Consider the following 18,445-nt stretch of genomic DNA (forward strand, 5'->3'; position numbering starts at 1 on the left):
AGAGAGAGAGAGAGAGAGAGAGAGAGAGAGAGAGAGAGAGAGGGATAGCGAAGCGAAATCTACAGCTGATACACTAATAAACTCTGGAAATACGCGCTCTGCCATGGCGAGAGGACCAATGCAGCGATATCGGCGTCCCTTCTCTCGCATTGCAACTATCTGAGAGGCAGCAGCACTGTTTTGAGGGGTGGATGAACGTGACTGTGACGCGCCATAGAACCCGCTGCGTTCCATCGCATCTGCATTGTAATCAGTTACTGTTCCGCCTGGTCCTGAGAAGAAGATACAAAGTTTCATTTGAACTCTCCTGGGGAAGGGTGAACTAATAAGCAAGCGAGCGGTGATAACGCTATGAAGAGCGGCACGGCTGCCCATGCATTGTCTCTGTAGGCACGGCCGGATTGCCAGCTTGCAGGACTGAGTCACCGCACACAGGTAGGAGGTAGGGTGGCTCAACCGTTCCTGTCGGGGTTCTGCTGTCATAAAACCGGGTGCCCGAGGAGCTAAAACTGTTAATTCACTTTCTCTCTGGGGTCTGTCTGGTGGATATTTCCAAGGGAACTGAAGGAGATCTCCCGTCCTAGCATGTATAATATGCAAACTGCCGGCTCCATTCGCCGAACCTAGACGAGAACTGTGCGTCTGGCGTGGCCCCGATCGCCTCTGCGTCTACATCGTGTGATTAGTTCGGTGTGGTCTAGGGATTCATGTGCGTGTACAAACATGGATAACGTCAGCGCCAACCACGACTCCGGATACAGTCGCCGGGTCCGAAAGTAACGGGAACTTTGCAAAGCAAATGTTATTCTGTTCATCTGCGCACGGTACGGTTCCAGGATGAGCACGGATCTGGAACGCATGTCTCTGAATTCGTCCTCGGCCGACTCCGTGGGCTCCGGCGGGCGAACGCTGTCAGCCAACGTGAGGAAGCTGCACAATGCCCTCAACCTGTTACTGAACGACTTGGAGAGGGAGCAGTTCATCCACTGCCTGAACGTGTACCACTCCAAAAGGAACGTGTTCGACCTGGTCCAAACTCTCAAAGTCATACTCAGCACGCCGAGCAAGCGGCAGCTGCTTCCCATGCTGCGGCTGGTTATCCCCAGGTCGGATCAGCTCCTCTTTGATCAGTACACCTCGGAAGGCCTCTACCTGAAATCCGATCTGCTAACAAGTAACGGGAACCCCGTGACTGCAGAGAGCCCAGGGAAAGCGATCCCTTTGGCCGCCAATGCTAACGCGCTGCCCGGCCATTTCCAGGCTCCCCCTCTGCAGCACCGTCCATCCTCGGGCAGTTTCAGCACCATCAGCGAGGGGACAGTTCCGCCGACTCCTTTTCCAGGGCGAGCGGTGTTTCCAGAGACTCCCAGCGATGTCAGACAGGTGACCCTCAAACGAAGTAAGAACAGAGAAGGACTGGGGTTCAGCATCCGCGGCGGTTCGGAGCACGGGGTGGGCATTTATGTGTCTCTGGTGGAGCCGGGATCGCTGGCCGAGAAAGAGGGTCTCAGGGTCGGCGATCAGATCCTGAGAGTGAACGACAGAGTGTTTGATCGAGTCACGCACGCAGAGGCGGTGAAGGTAAGTCTTACAAACACAGATACGAAGGAAAGCAGTTCAATAATAACTGTTTAATTACCGGGTTTACTGTTAGTGTTAAACGCAGGTTTTCATGCACGGAAGCAATAGACACACATTGTATTAGGAAGCCAGGGCGGTGCGATGTAACATGTCCTCGGGTCCTCGGGTGCAGCACAGCTGCCACTGCAGAGTGATTCACTCGATCATGACAGTAGAACATCAGACACTGGGACGCGTTACTGGAGGAATGGCGGTTTGACATCTGAGTCGCTTCTACTCAAACTGGAGGTCCTGTAAATCGAGAGCTGGTCTGTCAGAATAGAGAGACAGAGAGACAGACAGACAGACAGACAGACAGACAGACAGACAGACAGACAGAGACAGACAGACAGATAGATAGATAGATAGATAGATAGAGACAGACAGACAGACAGAGAGACAGATAGAGAGACAGACAGACAGACAGATAGATAGATAGATAGATAGATAGATAGATAGATAGATAGAGATAGATAGATAGATAGACAGACATCTGAGTCGCTTCTACTCAAACTGGAGGTCCTGTAAATCGAGAGCTGGTCTGTCAGAATAGAGAGACAGATAGACAGACAGACAGACAGACAGACAGACAGACAGACAGACAGACAGACAGACAGATAGAGAGACAGACAGACAGATAGATAGATAGATAGATAGATAGATAGATAGATAGATAGATAGATAGATAGATAGATAGATAGATAGATAGATAGACAGACATCTGAGTCGCTTCTACTCAAACTGGAGGTCCTGTAAATCGAGAGCTGGTCTGTCAGAATAGAGAGACAGAGAGACAGACAGAGAGACAGACAGACAGACAGACAGACAGACAGACAGACATAGACAGACAGACAGACAGATAGACAGACAGACAGACAGACAGACAGATAGATAGACAGACAGACAGATAGATAGATAGATAGACAGAGAGACAGATAGATAGATAGACAGATAGACAGACAGACAGACAGATAGACAGACAGACAGACAGACAGACAGACAGACAGACAGACAGACAGACAGACAGATAGACAGACAGACAGACATAAAGGATTCACCTCTCATTGTAACAATCTGTATGCTGTGTAACCCAACACCAGATTACTGTGCTACTCTTTTTCTACAGTGGACCATTGTGTTTAAAATTGAACACATTAATATGGGTTTGGAAGCTGCTAATTTCTTCATACATACGTACAGTACCTGCAGTCATTAGCAGAAAGAGCTTCAACACAGTGTCTGGTATTAATACACTGTATTGAAATATACACCGCTGGCATACTTACTGTATAAAAACCCACACGCTTTCCATTCATTAACTGTACTTTGCACGTGTATTTAAGAGTGCACTTTGTAACTCAATATATTATTATTATTATTATTATTATTATTAATGACTCATTCGTTGAAGGAGTTTAGTTTACTCTAGAAACTGGAATTGATGTCTGCAGTCATCAGTCTATAGTGCCGTGACCTTTAAATCACTCTGCGCCTCCATCATCATCATCAGCACGGCTTGAAACGCACCGCACACGTAGACAGGGACTTGAAGAACGTTCCTCCGAGTTCCACACCCAACCAGGGGGCTTGTTATCATTATAGATAGATATAGAGATATAGAGATAGATCTCACACTGTGTAGCCTAAATGATGTCATTATATTGTAGGGCGTTCTTTATATTCCATGCACAGATCTGCATCAGAAAGCTTGTTTGTTCATGTTTGAAATGCAAGAGGGGATAAATAAGTGCACATTTAATGAAACCTGAATGAATTCATTCATGTATGTTTATTTTTACATGTGAGTGTCTGTCCCTTTTACCAAGCTGTGTTTTCAGAATGCAAATTTACAACGGCACACTTTCATAATTGCAGACAAATGAGCTGTGAAGTTACACCGAGCTTCTTATCAAGCTGATCTGCTGCACTACAGATGAGCTTTGAACTCCAATCCCATTTGAAAGCAGCATGTCTGCCTGCCCCTGTGGGCACACCAGCTCTAATGCTGGGTTAACATGTGCAGTCAGCCGTGCCGAGCTCTACCAAGCCTGTCCTGGAATACCTCCCTGTCTCTCCTCAGCAGTGCAGGCTTTAGAGCTGTTGTCATGGCAAATTAACCATCCGTGGATTTTCCGCTGTTCAGACTTTCTCTCAAATTGACTTCTCTTTGCAAACACTTGAGCGCCTGTGGTGCATTTCCATGGCAGTTAACTTGCAGTGGCTGTGCACGGAAGTCATCCCCAGCTCTCCTAAGAAAGGGCTTCTTTATTAAATTGAAGAATACGCAGTTTGCTTTGTTCGCTGTATACCTTCAAGTCCAGATCCCAGAGGGCAGTAGCAGTTTGGATCCAGGTCGTTAAGATGTTGTGCTAATGATTCCATGTTCAATATGCAGACTACACATTCAATCCCTTCTGCACAGAATGTTCTTTTTTAATTAGCACAGTAGTTTGAATCATGTAAATACACTTCTTAATTGCACAGCATAACCCCAGCACAGGGCTCTGAACGAGAGGGATTAGCCTGCAGCGCCTCTGAGGATTCTAGGCAGGGCAATCCGAATATTTCACAAAGCAGCTGACAGAAGCGGGCACAGCGGTAGCAGGGTCCCCCCGGTTTACATATGAAGCCCCCCTCAATCTCCCAGCCGTGCTCAGGAGAGCTCGCTGCTCCGCTCCAAGTGTTTGACAAACCTGTGAGCCCCTGAATTGTGTCTCGGTGGAAATTGCATGTGAATATTCCTTTCTGTGCGCATCGTAGCGCCATTAAACCTGGTCATGCTGCGAGACAGTTCAGACCTCCGTTCTGCTGTGGCATGCAGCCCCATTACAAGCTGTATGTAATTCCCACTGCAGCAACAGCAACATCAGTAAATACATCTGTTGGTGGTCGTGGGCATATGAAAACCAGTTTGCCACCGTGATCACTGTACAGTACGATCATTTCAAAGCACAGCAGAACAACATGCATGCGTGTTTATTTTTTTAAACAGATGCTTTTCCGGTGCAGGCAAATCTGCTTAGTGTTGTGTCTTTTTGTTTCTGCATTACGAGCAAGGGCAGCACACTGGAATTGGAAGAGATGTTGAGAATGGGCAGCCCTTTCCACCACCTCCTCCAGCCTCCTTACCGCACTGTCGCAAACCACTGTGAGCAACTGGCTATGAGCACAGGAAGCTGGAGCTTTAAATGCACATTTGTGACCGAAATCATACACGTTCTATTAAACGTGTTTCCTAGCCTATTAAAAATCATTTCAAGATCATTAAACATCATAAATGGAAACTAATTACCGGAAAGAAGTTCTGTGCAAAAAAAAAAGTTGCATAGGCATAAAAATATTAGGAGTGATTCTGAACTTGTTCAGCGAGTCATGATAAAAGTGCAAGATTCATACTCAGCCCCTCCTCCTTTCACCCACTCTCTCTTCATACTCTATTACTCGTCTGGAGTTTTCTGGTCAACATCATTTGATCCTTTTTCCAGGTAATTTGTCTCTCTGATCGCTCCTGTGTGGCTCCGCCTCACACTGCGCATCTCAAGTGTATGGATGTGGCCCCTGCTGCAGGTGTTTGACGGCATGCTCATGAGTGGAAATGAGGAATGAGAGATGTGGAGTGTGCTAGCAGCAGTGTGGATGGGAATGAGTAATGGCAGCGATACGAACAGCAAACTCCACATATATCAAGAAGCTGCCACTTTCCAGGCCCTTCAAATTACACAACAGTAGACAGATTGCTGATTGAGCCAGCCTGGTTAAAACGCAGTGAGAATATTCGTCTTTCCCTGCTGGGCTTTGGTTGCTAATCCCAGACCAGAGGTCTACAGCACAAAGTCTGGCGTTTTCCATGGGAATGGATTCTGAGTTTAATCGAATGCAGTGAAAAGACAAGCTTGGGTTTAATGATCTTTTTAAAAACGTTTAGAGACATTCTAAATGAATAAAGTAGAGCGGGCGAGCGCAGATTGAATTAACACCCTCACTGACGGATTAATGGATTCGACAAAGTCAGTCCTGGCTGACAGGGAGGAAGGAGGGGAGCAGATGAGCTGGGCTGTTTCTGCAGGGACCGAGAACCGCCTGCCATTCTGTCACTGAAAGCCACACAGTGGTGGGGAGAGCAGCGAAGCAAGGGAAATAGGATCGAAGGGGTGGAATATCAAGAATGTGAGGAGGTGAAGAAGGGCGGTGGAGGTGGAGAGGAAGGGGGGAGAGAGACAGGAGACGGCAGAAAGAGAAAGAGCGATCCCTTCTGATGGAAGCTCTCTGAGCTCTCTGCCGCGCGGGATACAGTCTGTATATTTTAAAGAGAACCTGGTTGTAAAATCTGAGTGTTTAATGTAGCAGTAATATCATCAGTCATCATTCGCATCCACAGAACTCCACAGTGATCAGCGCATTTCATCTCAATTCACAGAGTGGGCAACCCTTGCTGTGACAGCACCTACTATGCCCTGTCACTATGCACCTGCTATGACAGTCTGGTGCAGGGTTCCAGACACGCCCTCCTCAGTGCAGACAGCTTGGTGCTGAACCACAAAATAAACACATAGCTGGTGCTGCCAGCCCCTCCCTCTTCCATTAAATCTAAATCAGTCTGGAAGCTGTGCTCTCTCGACCTGGCAGCCTGATTAACTGAGCTGAGTGGAGCAGAAAAAAAAAAAATACTTCTCTTTGAGATTCAGCTCCACAGGGAGAGAGAGAGCGTCCCGCTCCACAGGTGAGAGAGAGAGAGAGAGAGAGAGAGAGAGAGAGGGGGGGGGTGGGGGGAGAGAGAGAGAGAGAGAGAGAGAGATAACCCATTGCAATTTGCTCTTATTATAAAGAACCCACGACCAATAAGCACTCAACAGTGCTGCAATTTATACCTTTCTCATTGTCTTCTAGTGGAAACGTTTGCCACTGAATTCATTGAGAAGGACTTCTAATGGAAACGTTTAGAATTCTGTCCTTTGAGCTCCCTGCTTCTCGTGATACACTCTGTATATTTATACAGCAGGTTAGAAAGTATTTTATGGAGCAGAAAGAACAGCTTACATTTTTATGGTCGTCCATCACATCCCGGCAGTCTTGAAAACTCGTGTATTTATGTTATTCCCCTGCTGATGGATTTAAAGGTCAGTTAACCTCCTGATGTGCTGGAATACTCGAGGTAACCTCGAATCTATCATCTGCAAAATCCGCTGCAAAAACCCTGTGAAAGAATATAGATTTTCATGTTTACGCCTAGTTCCTGCTTCCAATCTTAGTTTTGGTGATTTATATGCTACTAGGGTGTGTGAAGGGGGTTGCCAGCTGGCTCCTTCTCCAGGTCACTGTCCCTTATAAAAATATCTTTATTTTTGTCTATATGTGATATTTTCACTTTTTAAAATGTTTTATTAATTCCATTTTTGTATAGCATACAGCGCCACTGAGAGGCAGAATGCTGTAACAGCAGTTTCAGCTCACAGTGTTGTGGGTGTGAGTCAGAAAGCTGACCTGCAGTGGCAAAGCAACTGCAGTCAGCACATGAACATACTCTGACTAACTGCAGGTCTGTTTTCTGCATGGTAAGGGACCTCGAGTGGGCTCCGGCCTTCCTGCTGAGCTAGGGTGCGAGGCAGGCTCCGAGCCCCCCGGCCCGTCTCGGGCGATTTGTAGACCCGAGAGTGAATCGGTGCTGCCGCCCCTCACAGTGAGCTCTGTGCACGAGGAGCATCACAACGATAGGCTTTCCCCTGGACCCTGTGCACGCACAGACAGGCGCTAATAACGGAGACTGCGCTCTCGTTACACCATAGTTCACCAGGAAACGACGGGAGCAGTCTCTGGAGCTCTGATAGCAGGGGGGTCCGCACTGCCTCTCCGCTGGGGTTTCTCTGTATGACGTGGACAGCAGGGGAGGACTAGGGGTGACGCACCAGTGAAATTTGTTTTAATGATTGTAAAGCAATCTTTTTTATCTCTGTTTAGCTCAGATGAATTGGAGTGAAATGTTTCCTCCAGTCCAGGGCAGGTATGAAGCAGAGAGACTGAGCCTCACCTCATAACAGAAATAACACAAATGGGATGGTTTGATGTGCTTATTGATGCTGTTTAATATTTGCTGTACGATCCCCACAGTCCCAGACTTATTTTGTTTTCTCCACGCTCCGTCACGTCTGTGTGTGCGTTTGTCAGAGCAGGGCAAAGACAAGCCAGCTGAGTGCAGCTGCATCCCCTTTCATCTCTTAATCCTCCATCTGCCATCTCTACAGCAGCACAGCCACAGACACACTGTGGCTTTACAGAGTCTGGCAATTCCCTTTCCTGGCTAGCAAACATGGTCTCCGTTTCAAGACAAATAGTTGGGGAACTTGGGGAATTCACCTCGACACAGACTAAAAGTAGAGCAGAATGTTTAGAGTAATTGCAATAGAATGATTAGGAAGGGGGGGCAGCAGAAAGGAAAAAGAAATTTGAATCTGCTTAACCCTCAAGAAGTGTGACAGGGAGCTCACGTGTAAGAGGGTTATGATGCTGCTGGTCAGCGCAGGGAGCATCAATCACGTCCATCAAACAACAAGGGAGCCTCAGCCCTGTGAATCCGTTGCTTTAGAAAGCACTGAGTAAGCGATAGACATTCTTCATGCTTCTCAAGCAGATACAAGGGTTCCCTTTCCACTGATGTATTTGAAAGAACTGCTGACCGTCACCGTGCGCTATTGTGTGAAGAAAACTCATTTTCCCTGGAACCAAAGCTGCACAGATATTTCTTGTTAGCTACATTCATCAATGCTGATTCCCGCTGATGTTGTTCGGGTGTTTGTACATTACAGGGTGCGGCTAGCTGCCCTTAGAAGCTGCTGTTAGGAATGAGATGCCGCATTTTAATTAACTACAGATTACAAAAATAAAAAAACAGCGAGCACCAGAGGCTTGACAATATTCAGTTCTACCGATTAGAGCGAACGGTTGTGTCTCCCTGTCTCTGTCTCAGGGGGATGGGACACCGCATCAACGCTCTGAAACCGTGGCCCATTTCCTGCTGATTAAAATGCATGCATCTTATCAAACGAGAACAAAACATTCTTTAATTTCCACTTTCATCCTGATTAGCAGTTAGCAGTACCAAGCCCTCCAGGAAATGCCAGTCTAAACACTTGACTGGCGAACTGCAGATTGAAATAAACACATGGGGATTGGAAGCCTTTTACCGTAATTAAATGGTTTGGAAATAATCATTTTGATGTATAAAGAACCCCACCTTGATAATGGTCTAATTATATATATTTATTGATGCAATTATCACAGAAGCAGAGTGACAGCATTGTGTGGGAGCCTGTATGAAAACCTGCATTGCATCTCTACAGCAATCAGCAGATTACTGATTGGAATTTAAATGCACAGGAACTGTTGTCTAGAGCAGGGTCCCCAACCGGGGTTCTGGGGACCCCTTGGAGCCACGGGATGATTTGAGGGGGCCACAGCACATACAAACATTTCCTCTCCCGAATAACCCCGACAGCTGACACAGCAATGCTCCCCAGGCTTGGAGATCCATGATTGCGAATGTAGCTGCTTTAAATCAGCTCTGTCTCACATTTACAAACTGAATTCCCTGTGTACTGTATGCTTCGTTTTACAACAAAAGAGAGATTCCATTATCCCATGAGAATTCATTATCCCAGTGTGGATTCATGGGGTGTGGGTCTCCAAACAGGATTTCTATTGCCATTGGGGGAGGGCAGTGCACTTGAGCTCAGAAACCTTTGAGAAGCGCCAGGGAGAGAGTTCTGTTTTAATGATTGAAAGTTTCCAATGGTTAAAATGTGCAATTTTAGTGGTTTTTAACCGAGCTGTCATTCCAGAACGATCAGTCTCTGTCACTCTGCAGTATATAGTCTAAGACTTTCCACACTGCCTCCAGGAGCCAGGCCTGCGCAGATTAATGACACTGTGCAGGCCTGGCCCAGCGGGCCGGTCTTCATTTAGGACAGAGCTCGTTACTGTAGGTGTCATTTCTGTTACTGGCTCGCTGCAGGCAGGGCTGTGCTGGAGAGATCAGGAATAATAAAGGCATTACGAACGCACTGAGCTTCTGCTGGCCTTCCTGATAAGAGGTAAAGTAATAGGAGAAGTGTGGGAAGATGAAAGCGCTGCTCAGATTGGATCAGCACGCCCCGCTGGCCTCTGGAACCCTGCTTACTCTGCCCTCAAACACGCACACGCTCTTATTTCACAGACAGGTGGAGCTACAGCATGCTGAGAGACTCTCTGTCTATTGTAGTGAGAGCGGCCAGGATCAAAAGACAGAATATTAAATCTGCTATCGCACCATGCATGTGCGTGCGTGCGTGCGTGCGTGCATGCGTGCGTGTGTGTGTGTGACTCTCCTCTTATTCTTCCCTACAGGTTCTCAAGGGCTCTAAGAAGCTGTCTCTGTCAGTGAGCTCCGTGGGGCGGATCCCTGGCGGCTACGTGACCAATCACGTGTACACATGGGTGGACCCCCAGGGCCGCAGCGTGTCCCCACCCCCCGACCTGACTGAGCACCGCAGCGCCGCCTTGAGGCGGAAAGACGGCGAGCGGAGGAGCAACCTGCAGCTGCTTCAGGAGGGGGACGAGAAGAAGGTAACTGAGAGACACCCCCAGGGACCCTAACCCTAACCCCAACACTGACCTCCTAACCCCAATGTCACCCTGACATTTGGAGAAATGTTACAAGGTTGTGGCTGAGCCTGGGCGATGCATCATCCCTGACAGGGTGACTGCAGGTGGCAGGGCTGCGTTTCTCACCAGCGCCCTTGAAAAAAGTAACTCCCGACTAAACATCACGTAGTTCCAAAGTCCCGTCTCTATCAATAGCGCAACTATAATGTCGCCAGCTGTTGCTATGCTCTGCGCAGCGGGACACTGCCGCGACTCTTTGAGGTTCTGTCTGGGACAGATTTGATTCAGGTCTGCATGGACGTTGATCACAAGGTGTTATTGAATGTGCTGTGAATGCTGGTCACTTACACGGGACTGTACACTATACAGTACTACACTGAGGCACGCTATCAGTCCTCAGCTTTGATCTGTACACGGTAACATCAGAGAATCCAGGTCTCGTTGCCAAGACGACTGTAGCCTGAGACTTGACCGTGCTTCAGCAAAGACACATCCTGCCTTCATTTTTCATTGATCCTTTCATTGCACGTCCACGAGGGAGATAGATCTCGGAGTGCATTGAGCCTGAGCTCCGGTACTGGTTTGATGACTGGCTGAACCTCGTCTCCTAGCCATGCTTGCTGACTGCTTTGGACTGACCGTGTTTTACTCTGGCAAAGGAGATTAGCGGGGCTAAAAATAGCAACTGAGTTAGTCATCTGCCCTCATTGCTTTGGAGTGATTCACACCACAGATCTTCTCAACCCTCCAGTGCGTGACTCCTTGTTGCTTTTTTATGACGTGTCTGCTTCTATTAATTAGCGCTGGTTGGCATTCGCTAATGGCCCCCTGCTGTTGTTAGCGATGCATTCAGAGCAACACATTTATTGTGCATCATAAAAACAAAATGTTTTATCCTCTAACCACGAAGTCACCTCAGTAAAATGTTTAAAAACATGTCTGATAAAGATCCTGGGGAGCTGCCAGTGCCCAGAGGCAACGATGTTAATAGCAGGATTTGCATTGCAGACAAGCTGCACATTTAAAACAATGAAAATGATCATCACTCAAAGAGGTGGTGCATGCTTAATTGTATGGGTCCATGCAATTAACAGAACAGATTAGGAGCAGCACTAATTACATTGATAACCGAAGCTATTGTAATGAAACCCCAGAAGAGTCAGGTTAGACATTCACATGGGCTCCATTGCTCCCCGCTGTTTATCTCTCCTGTGAATTAAATTGAAGTGCTTCCAATCAGAGATCCTTCTCCTGCACGCAGCCCCAGTGCTGCATGCGTGTGCCGCTCCTGCAGTGTTTTCCACAATGATGCTGTGTGTTCAGAAACCTGGAATATAGACTGCAGCAGGTACAGTATTGCAGAGCTGTGATCACGACAGGGTTCTGCCAGCAATGGGATTGAATGCTGTTTTTGTAGAATGCTACAGCAGGGTTGGAATGACTCTCCATTCATGTGATGTTATCAAGGTGTTATTGGTAGGTTTTGATATGCATGCTACACTGCAAACTCATGTCTGTGTTTTAGTCTAGTCCTGATCATCCAGGTGTTTCCCTGCCCATTCTTTGCACTGGGATTGTTATTGGAAGAACACAATGCTGCAGTGTATGCCATGCTGTGGGTGCCCAGCGTGATCTCTGTGCTAATGCCTGTGTGTCTGTGTGTCTGCAGGTGAACGTGGTGCTGGACGATGGCCGCTCGCTGGGGTTGATGATTCGGGGCGGGGCCGAGTATGCCCTGGGGATCTACATCACTGGAGTGGACCGGGGCTCTGCGTCCGAGAGCGGGGGGCTCAAGGTACTGCAGGGTCTGAGCTGTAAATATCTATATAAAAAACAAACCAGTGAATTGTGCAAGTCCTTTGCAGAATGTAGATTTCCCCCTTTGCAGATTTGAAGACGTTTTGCAGCAGATCTGGGGTCTATGAGGTGTTGCAGGTCTGAGTCACTAGGGCCCAGCAGGACCACGTTGAAACCGCCAGAGTGCCTCAGCTCAATCTGTCGACGGGACCAGCGCTAAGCCGTGGGCTCTCCTGTGTAACCTTCACGCTGCAGTCTCAGTTGGGTTCAATGGGAGTCCAGTGCAATGCCACGGCATTGTCCTTCATCACTGTGCTTGGGCTTGCTGATGCCCATTTCTGAGTAAACCTCTCCCTCCTTTCAGGCAGGGTTGGGATCCTTGAGTCACAGGTGGGAGGCTGATCTTGTCCCGTTATGGGATTTCCATCTTCCAGGGCCAGGGCAAAGGTCGTTCACTTAGGGGCTCAAAGCTGTCGATGGCAAAGCTGGCAACGAATCGAGGGCTGAGTGGCATTGACTCGTGAACCCCACAGCTAGAGAGTTGGAAGTGGATGCAATCTGGAGTCCTGTGCATGGTTGCAGAGGGATCTGGAATGACCACGGAGATTTAAAAAAAAGACACTGCGCACACTAAGCTTGTTATCATTTGATAAGTGTGACTTATTTTTTTGCAATTTTGATGTTGAAAACGTGAAGTCCCAGGATGCGTATAATGAAACAATCTGTGCCTTTGTGACGAGCTTGTTCAAGCGTATTCCAGCAAAGCTTTTGGGTTGTGTGATGTCAGAGACCGGTCTTGGCTGTCAGGCAGATTGTATCGACTCGGAAAAACACTTTGATACCTGTGTGGCTCTTTGTGCAAACAAGCAGCTCGATTCAGCTGCACACAGTGTGCTCTGTCACTGACACACCTTTGTATTGATCCCTTGAGGGGGTGTTAAGTGAGCGGCTGACAGGCAGGGGGACAGTGATACCCTGCCCTCCTGACAAGGCTTGGAGAGGTGCCAGCTGGGCTCTGCCAAGACTGCTCTGCAGCTTCAGGGCCAGTGCTGTGTGGCCGTCTTCCCTTGTTGGTGGGGGGTGGGGGGTGCGGTAATAGGATTAGTGACGCAGCGAGACTCCCAGAGGCTCTCTTCACTTTTCATTAGCTCGTGAAGAGTGTAGTATTGGACCATTGATGTGCCCCCGGACTGCTTGACTGCGTGCATTTATAGATACAAGATGTGATGTACTTTCACTTCAATCGCCCTGTGAAAGTGCTGCATAAGAGGAACGGACAATTCTATCTATCTATCTATCTATCTATCTATCTATCTATCTATCTATCTATCTATCTATCTATCTATCTGTGTTTGTTGTAGAGAAAGCGTGGGGTTGGCTGGCGCAGGCCCTCGTTGTGCTAATAATCCTGTCTTGCAGTATTTGTTTCCGGGGAGTAGCAGCAGGCTGCTGGCTGACTGCAGAGGAATACTGATTCTGCTCTGGCTAGTGTTCAGTTGTCCGTGGGAGGCTCTTACTCATCTTAATTACTCTCTGAGTGGTCCACATTAACCAGTCATTCCCCTTCCTTTAAGCTCCTTCCTGTATCAGTGACCACATTGCAGAGCTGCCTTGTTTCAAGGTAAAAGAAAACATTTGCATTTCTGCATTTTTCTTTTTTCTCATGGATATCTGCCATAGCCTGTGACAAGTTTGTACATCGTGTCCACAACACAGAGCAGTCAGCATTAATATCCCCTTCGGTCACTGCATGCAGAGTTGAACCACGTTAAGCTTCCCAGCTAGGATTTCTGATAGCTGCTCAGTGAAAGTCTCCAGGCAGCTGCCAGCCTATAATGATTCAGCAACGCGGCGCTGCTTCAGCCCTCATTTGATACACACTCACAGCTGTGTCAAACCCCAATAAGACATGCACAGTCTGCCTGGAGTACACAACCTCAGTCATGCTTTGATTAAATGAAACTCTGGAACACCGCTGCTCCCGACCGCGGTCTTCCACAGTTCTCATTGTGCAGCCCTGCTTATCAGTAATGCACAGAGAGCAGAGGAGCCTCCGAGAGACAGGATAAAGAGTTCTATCTGATATACACAGCGTATCAGTTTGGAAATGTCAGAAAACCTGCTGACACGCGAAATGCCTTGATTCATGAGTCCGATGATTTATACTGCCTGAGCAGTGGACTTAAAGAGTCTTCTTCTTCTGCTCGGTTTTATATGCAACCTGCCAGCGCTCTTTGCAGCGTTATTGAGGCGTGGGTCTTAAGAGGATGGTGGAAACCAGAATTAAGATGGTCAGCTCATCAGCTCGGTTTCATTGCACTAATGCCCAACACTTTTAGAAATCATATAGACCCGTGGTACTTTCCAGGGGCTGTTTCAATCCACCCCCGTCCAGGACCTTGCTCCAGCCATGTCCTGAATGAATGAATTGAGAAGCTGTATTCCACAGTGCTCTTTAACTGAAGCACTGTGGTCACGCTGTCACTTTCCTGCAATGCTCCCTTCTCTACTGCAACGCCACGCAGACACTAAAATCCAGAAAAACAGAAACAACGTCAACTTGTGAACAGCATGCAAACTTCTTCCTGAAAATGAGCTCCTCAGCAAGCCCGGTATTTCAGCTTGATTTATCAAAGTCTGAGTAGCCAGGATTCATCACACAGATTGACAGCCGTCAGCGGCCGGAGCGACGAGCCTGCACTTCAATCATGCAGAGAAGCACGGGGAGAAACTGCACAGATTGATACCGAGAGCAGAGAGACACTGCCTCCTCTTCTTGGGCTTCATTTCTGAGGCATGGAACAGTTGAAAAGGGGTCATAATGAGAGTCATTTTCTAAATGAAAACTTTGTTTTGAGGCAGATTAATAGGCCTCGGTTAGTCTTTGTTATAAAGGAATGTATTGACTGAATAGATCTATCCAGGTAACAAAACAAACCAGAAAAGACTTCTCACATTGAGAGGAAGTGAGGCTGGGAAGCCTCTCAGTGTTGCACAATGCTTCACCTAGGGGTTGCACGACCCCAGTGTGCTTCCCCATCTCACCTCCTCGCAATCATCCCTGAGGGTTTTTCAGTTGGTAAGCATGGACAGTAATGCTCTCAGAATGAGAGGATATTGATGCCTGCGTGTCTGTGTGCAGGTGGGGGATCAGATCCTAGAGGTGAACGGGTACAGTTTCCTCAGCGTGCCTCATGATGAGGCAGTGAGGATCCTCAAGTCCTCCCGGCACCTCATGATGACCATCAAGGACGTGGGCCGCCTGCCGCACGCCAGGACAGTGGTGGATGAGACCAAGTGGATCGCCAGCTCTCAGATTGCAGAGAGCGCCGCCTCGGGCAGCATTGCTGGGTAAGAGAGCCTCGGAACCTCTGTGTGTGTGTGTGTGTGTGTGCGCGCGAGTGTGTGTCTGTGTCTGTGTGTGTGTCTGTGTGAGTGTGTGTGTGTGTGTGAGTGTGTGTGTGTGTGTGAGTGTTAGGGTTAGTGTTGCAATGTAAATCTCTCTGTGTGTGATTGATGAGAGTCAGTGAGGTGCTCTGACTCTCTGAGAGGAGGGCAGTGCTGCTGTGTGTTAGGGTTAGTGTTGCAATGTGAATCTCTCTGTGTGTGATTGATGAGAGTCAGTGAGGTGCTCTGACTCTCTGAGAGGAGGGCAGTGCTGCTGTGTGTTAGGGTTAGTGTTGCAATGTGAATCTCTCTGTGTGTGATTGATGAGAGTCAGTGAGGTGCTCTGACTCTCTGAGAGGAGGGCAGTGCTGCTGTGTGTTAGGGTTAGTGTTGCAATGTGAATCTCTCTGTGTGTGATTGATGAGAGTCAGTGAGGTGCTCTGACTCTCTGAGAGGAGGGCAGTGCTGCTGTGTGTTAGGGTTAGTGTTGCAATGTGAATCTCTCTGTGTGTGATTGATGAGAGTCAGTGAGGTGCTCTGACTCTCTGAGAGGAGGGCAGTGCTGCTGTGTGTTAGGGTTAGTGTTGCAATGTGAATCTCTCTGTGTGTGATTGATGAGAGTCAGTGAGGTGCTCTGACTCTCTGAGAGGAGGGCAGTGCTGCTGTGTGTTAGGGTTAGTGTTGCAATGTGAATCTCTCTGTGTGTGATTGATGAGAGTCAGTGAGGTGCTCTGACTCTCTGAGAGGAGGGCAGTGCTGCTGTGTGTTAGGGTTAGTGTTGCAATGTGAATCTCTCTGTGTGTGATTGATGAGAGTCAGTGAGGTGCTCTGACTCTCTGAGAGGAGGGCAGTGCTGCTGTGTGTTAGGGTTAGTGTTGCAATGTGAATCTCTCTGTGTGTGATTGATGAGAGTCAGTGAGGTGCTCTGACTCTCTGAGAGGAGGGCAGTGCTGCTGTGTGTTAGGGTTAGTGTTGCAATGTGAATCTCTCTGTGTGTGATTGATGAGAGTCAGTGAGGTGCTCTGACTCTCTGAGAGGAGGGCAGTGCTGCTGTGTGTTAGGGTTAGTGTTGCAATGTGAATCTCTCTGTGTGTGATTGATGAGAGTCAGTGAGGTGCTCTGACTCTCTGAGAGGAGGGCAGTGCTGCTGTGTGTTAGGGTTAGTGTTGCAATGTGAATCTCTCTGTGTGTGATTGATGAGAGTCAGTGAGGTGCTCTGACTCTCTGAGAGGAGGGCAGTGCTGCTGTGTGTTAGGGTTAGTGTTGCAATGTGAATCTCTCTGTGTGTGATTGATGAGAGTCAGTGAGGTGCTCTGACTCTCTGAGAGGAGGGCAGTGCTGCTGTGTGTTAGGGTTAGTGTTGCAATGTGATCTCTCTGTGTGTGATTGATGAGAGTCAGTGAGGTGCTCTGACTCTCTGAGAGGAGGGCAGTGTGTGATTGATGTGAATCTCTCTGTGTGTGAGATGAGAGTCAGTGAGGTGCTCTGACTCTCTGAGAGGAGGGCAGTGCTGCTGTGTGTTAGGGTTAGTGTTGCAATGTGAATCTCTCTGTGTGTGATTGATGAGAGTCAGTGAGGTGCTCTGACTCTCTGAGAGGAGGGCAGTGCTGCTGTGTGTTAGGGTTAGTGTTGCAATGTGAATCTCTCTGTGTGTGATTGATGAGAGTCAGTGAGGTGCTCTGACTCTCTGAGAGGAGGGCAGTGCTGCTGTGTGTTAGGGTTAGTGTTGCAATGTGAATCTCTCTGTGTGTGATTGATGAGAGTCAGTGAGGTGCTCTGACTCTCTGAGAGGAGGGCAGTGCTGCTGTGTGTTAGGGTTAGTGTTGCAATGTGAATCTCTCTGTGTGTGATTGATGAGAGTCAGTGAGGTGCTCTGACTCTCTGAGAGGAGGGCAGTGCTGCTGTGTGTTAGGGTTAGTGTTGCAATGTGAATCTCTCTGTGTGTGATTGATGAGAGTCAGTGAGGTGCTCTGACTCTCTGAGAGGAGGGCAGTGCTGCTGTGTGTTAGGGTTAGTGTTGCAATGTGAATCTCTCTGTGTGTGATTGATGAGAGTCAGTGAGGTGCTCTGACTCTCTGAGAGGAGGGCAGTGCTGCTGTGTGTTAGGGTTAGTGTTGCAATGTGAATCTCTCTGTGTGTGATTGATGAGAGTCAGTGAGGTGCTCTGACTCTCTGAGAGGAGGGCAGTGCTGCTGTGTGTTAGGGTTAGTGTTGCAATGTGAATCTCTCTGTGTGTGATTGATGAGAGTCAGTGAGGTGCTCTGACTCTCTGAGAGGAGGGCAGTGCTGCTGTGTGTTAGGGTTAGTGTTGCAATGTGAATCTCTCTGTGTGTGATTGATGAGAGTCAGTGAGGTGCTCTGACTCTCTGAGAGGAGGGCAGTGCTGCTGTGTGTTAGGGTTAGTGTTGCAATGTGAATCTCTCTGTGTGTGATTGATGAGAGTCAGTGAGGTGCTCTGACTCTCTGAGAGGAGGGCAGTGCTGCTGTGTGTTAGGGTTAGTGTTGCAATGTGAATCTCTATGTGTGTGATTGATGAGAGTCAGTGAGGTGCTCTGACTCTCTGAGAGGAGGGCAGTGCTGCTGTGCCGGGCTGCCTGTGCTCCGTATTGACCCGTTTGTGCTTCTTCTTGCAGGTTGTCTGATCAGGCTGCTCCCGCTGCTGGGAAGGTAAGTCTGAATATTGAGACTGGAGTCTCAGCGTTCTCCTGATTCCATTTATACCTTTCTGTACTTAACAGTCGGTCCCGAGGTGCAGCTTTCAGGACATGGGAACGAAAAAGAAAATCAAAGGAGGAGTTTACACAGGAAGACTTAATCGATGGAGCGCATCAGTTCAGCATCCTGTCTGCTTCATGAAAGCAGCTCTGTGAAACTTGTAGCCCACTGCCGCAGGGGAGAGCTTGCTACAGAGAGAGCAAGGGAGGCAGACTGACAGCAACACAGCAGTCAGAAAGCATTCCTGTTTCAGTGTTCAGAGCTGCAATGACAGGCGGAGATTGCTTTGTTA

The 18,445-nt window shown here is 48.2% G+C and overlaps 1 protein-coding gene across 6 annotated transcripts in view; it reads left to right on the forward strand.

Moving 5' to 3' along the window:
- LOC121306713 (whirlin-like) overlaps window positions 1-18,445 on the forward strand; it is a 32,827-nt gene continuing 14,382 nt past the window's right edge. For all 6 annotated transcript variants that reach the window (XM_041238592.1, XM_041238594.1, XM_041238593.1 and 3 more), the window contains exons 1-5: window positions 1-1,581; window positions 9,997-10,215; window positions 11,924-12,049; window positions 15,194-15,402; window positions 18,072-18,105. In XM_041238592.1, the coding sequence (XP_041094526.1) occupies window positions 838-1,581; window positions 9,997-10,215; window positions 11,924-12,049; window positions 15,194-15,402; window positions 18,072-18,105 (1,332 nt within the window). In that variant the 5' untranslated portion in view covers window positions 1-837. The remainder of the gene's footprint in view (window positions 1,582-9,996; window positions 10,216-11,923; window positions 12,050-15,193; window positions 15,403-18,071; window positions 18,106-18,445) is intronic.

The sequence above is a fragment of the Polyodon spathula genome, chromosome 49 (assembly GCF_017654505.1).
Source record: "Polyodon spathula isolate WHYD16114869_AA chromosome 49, ASM1765450v1, whole genome shotgun sequence".
NCBI classification, from domain to species: domain Eukaryota; kingdom Metazoa; phylum Chordata; class Actinopteri; order Acipenseriformes; family Polyodontidae; genus Polyodon; species Polyodon spathula.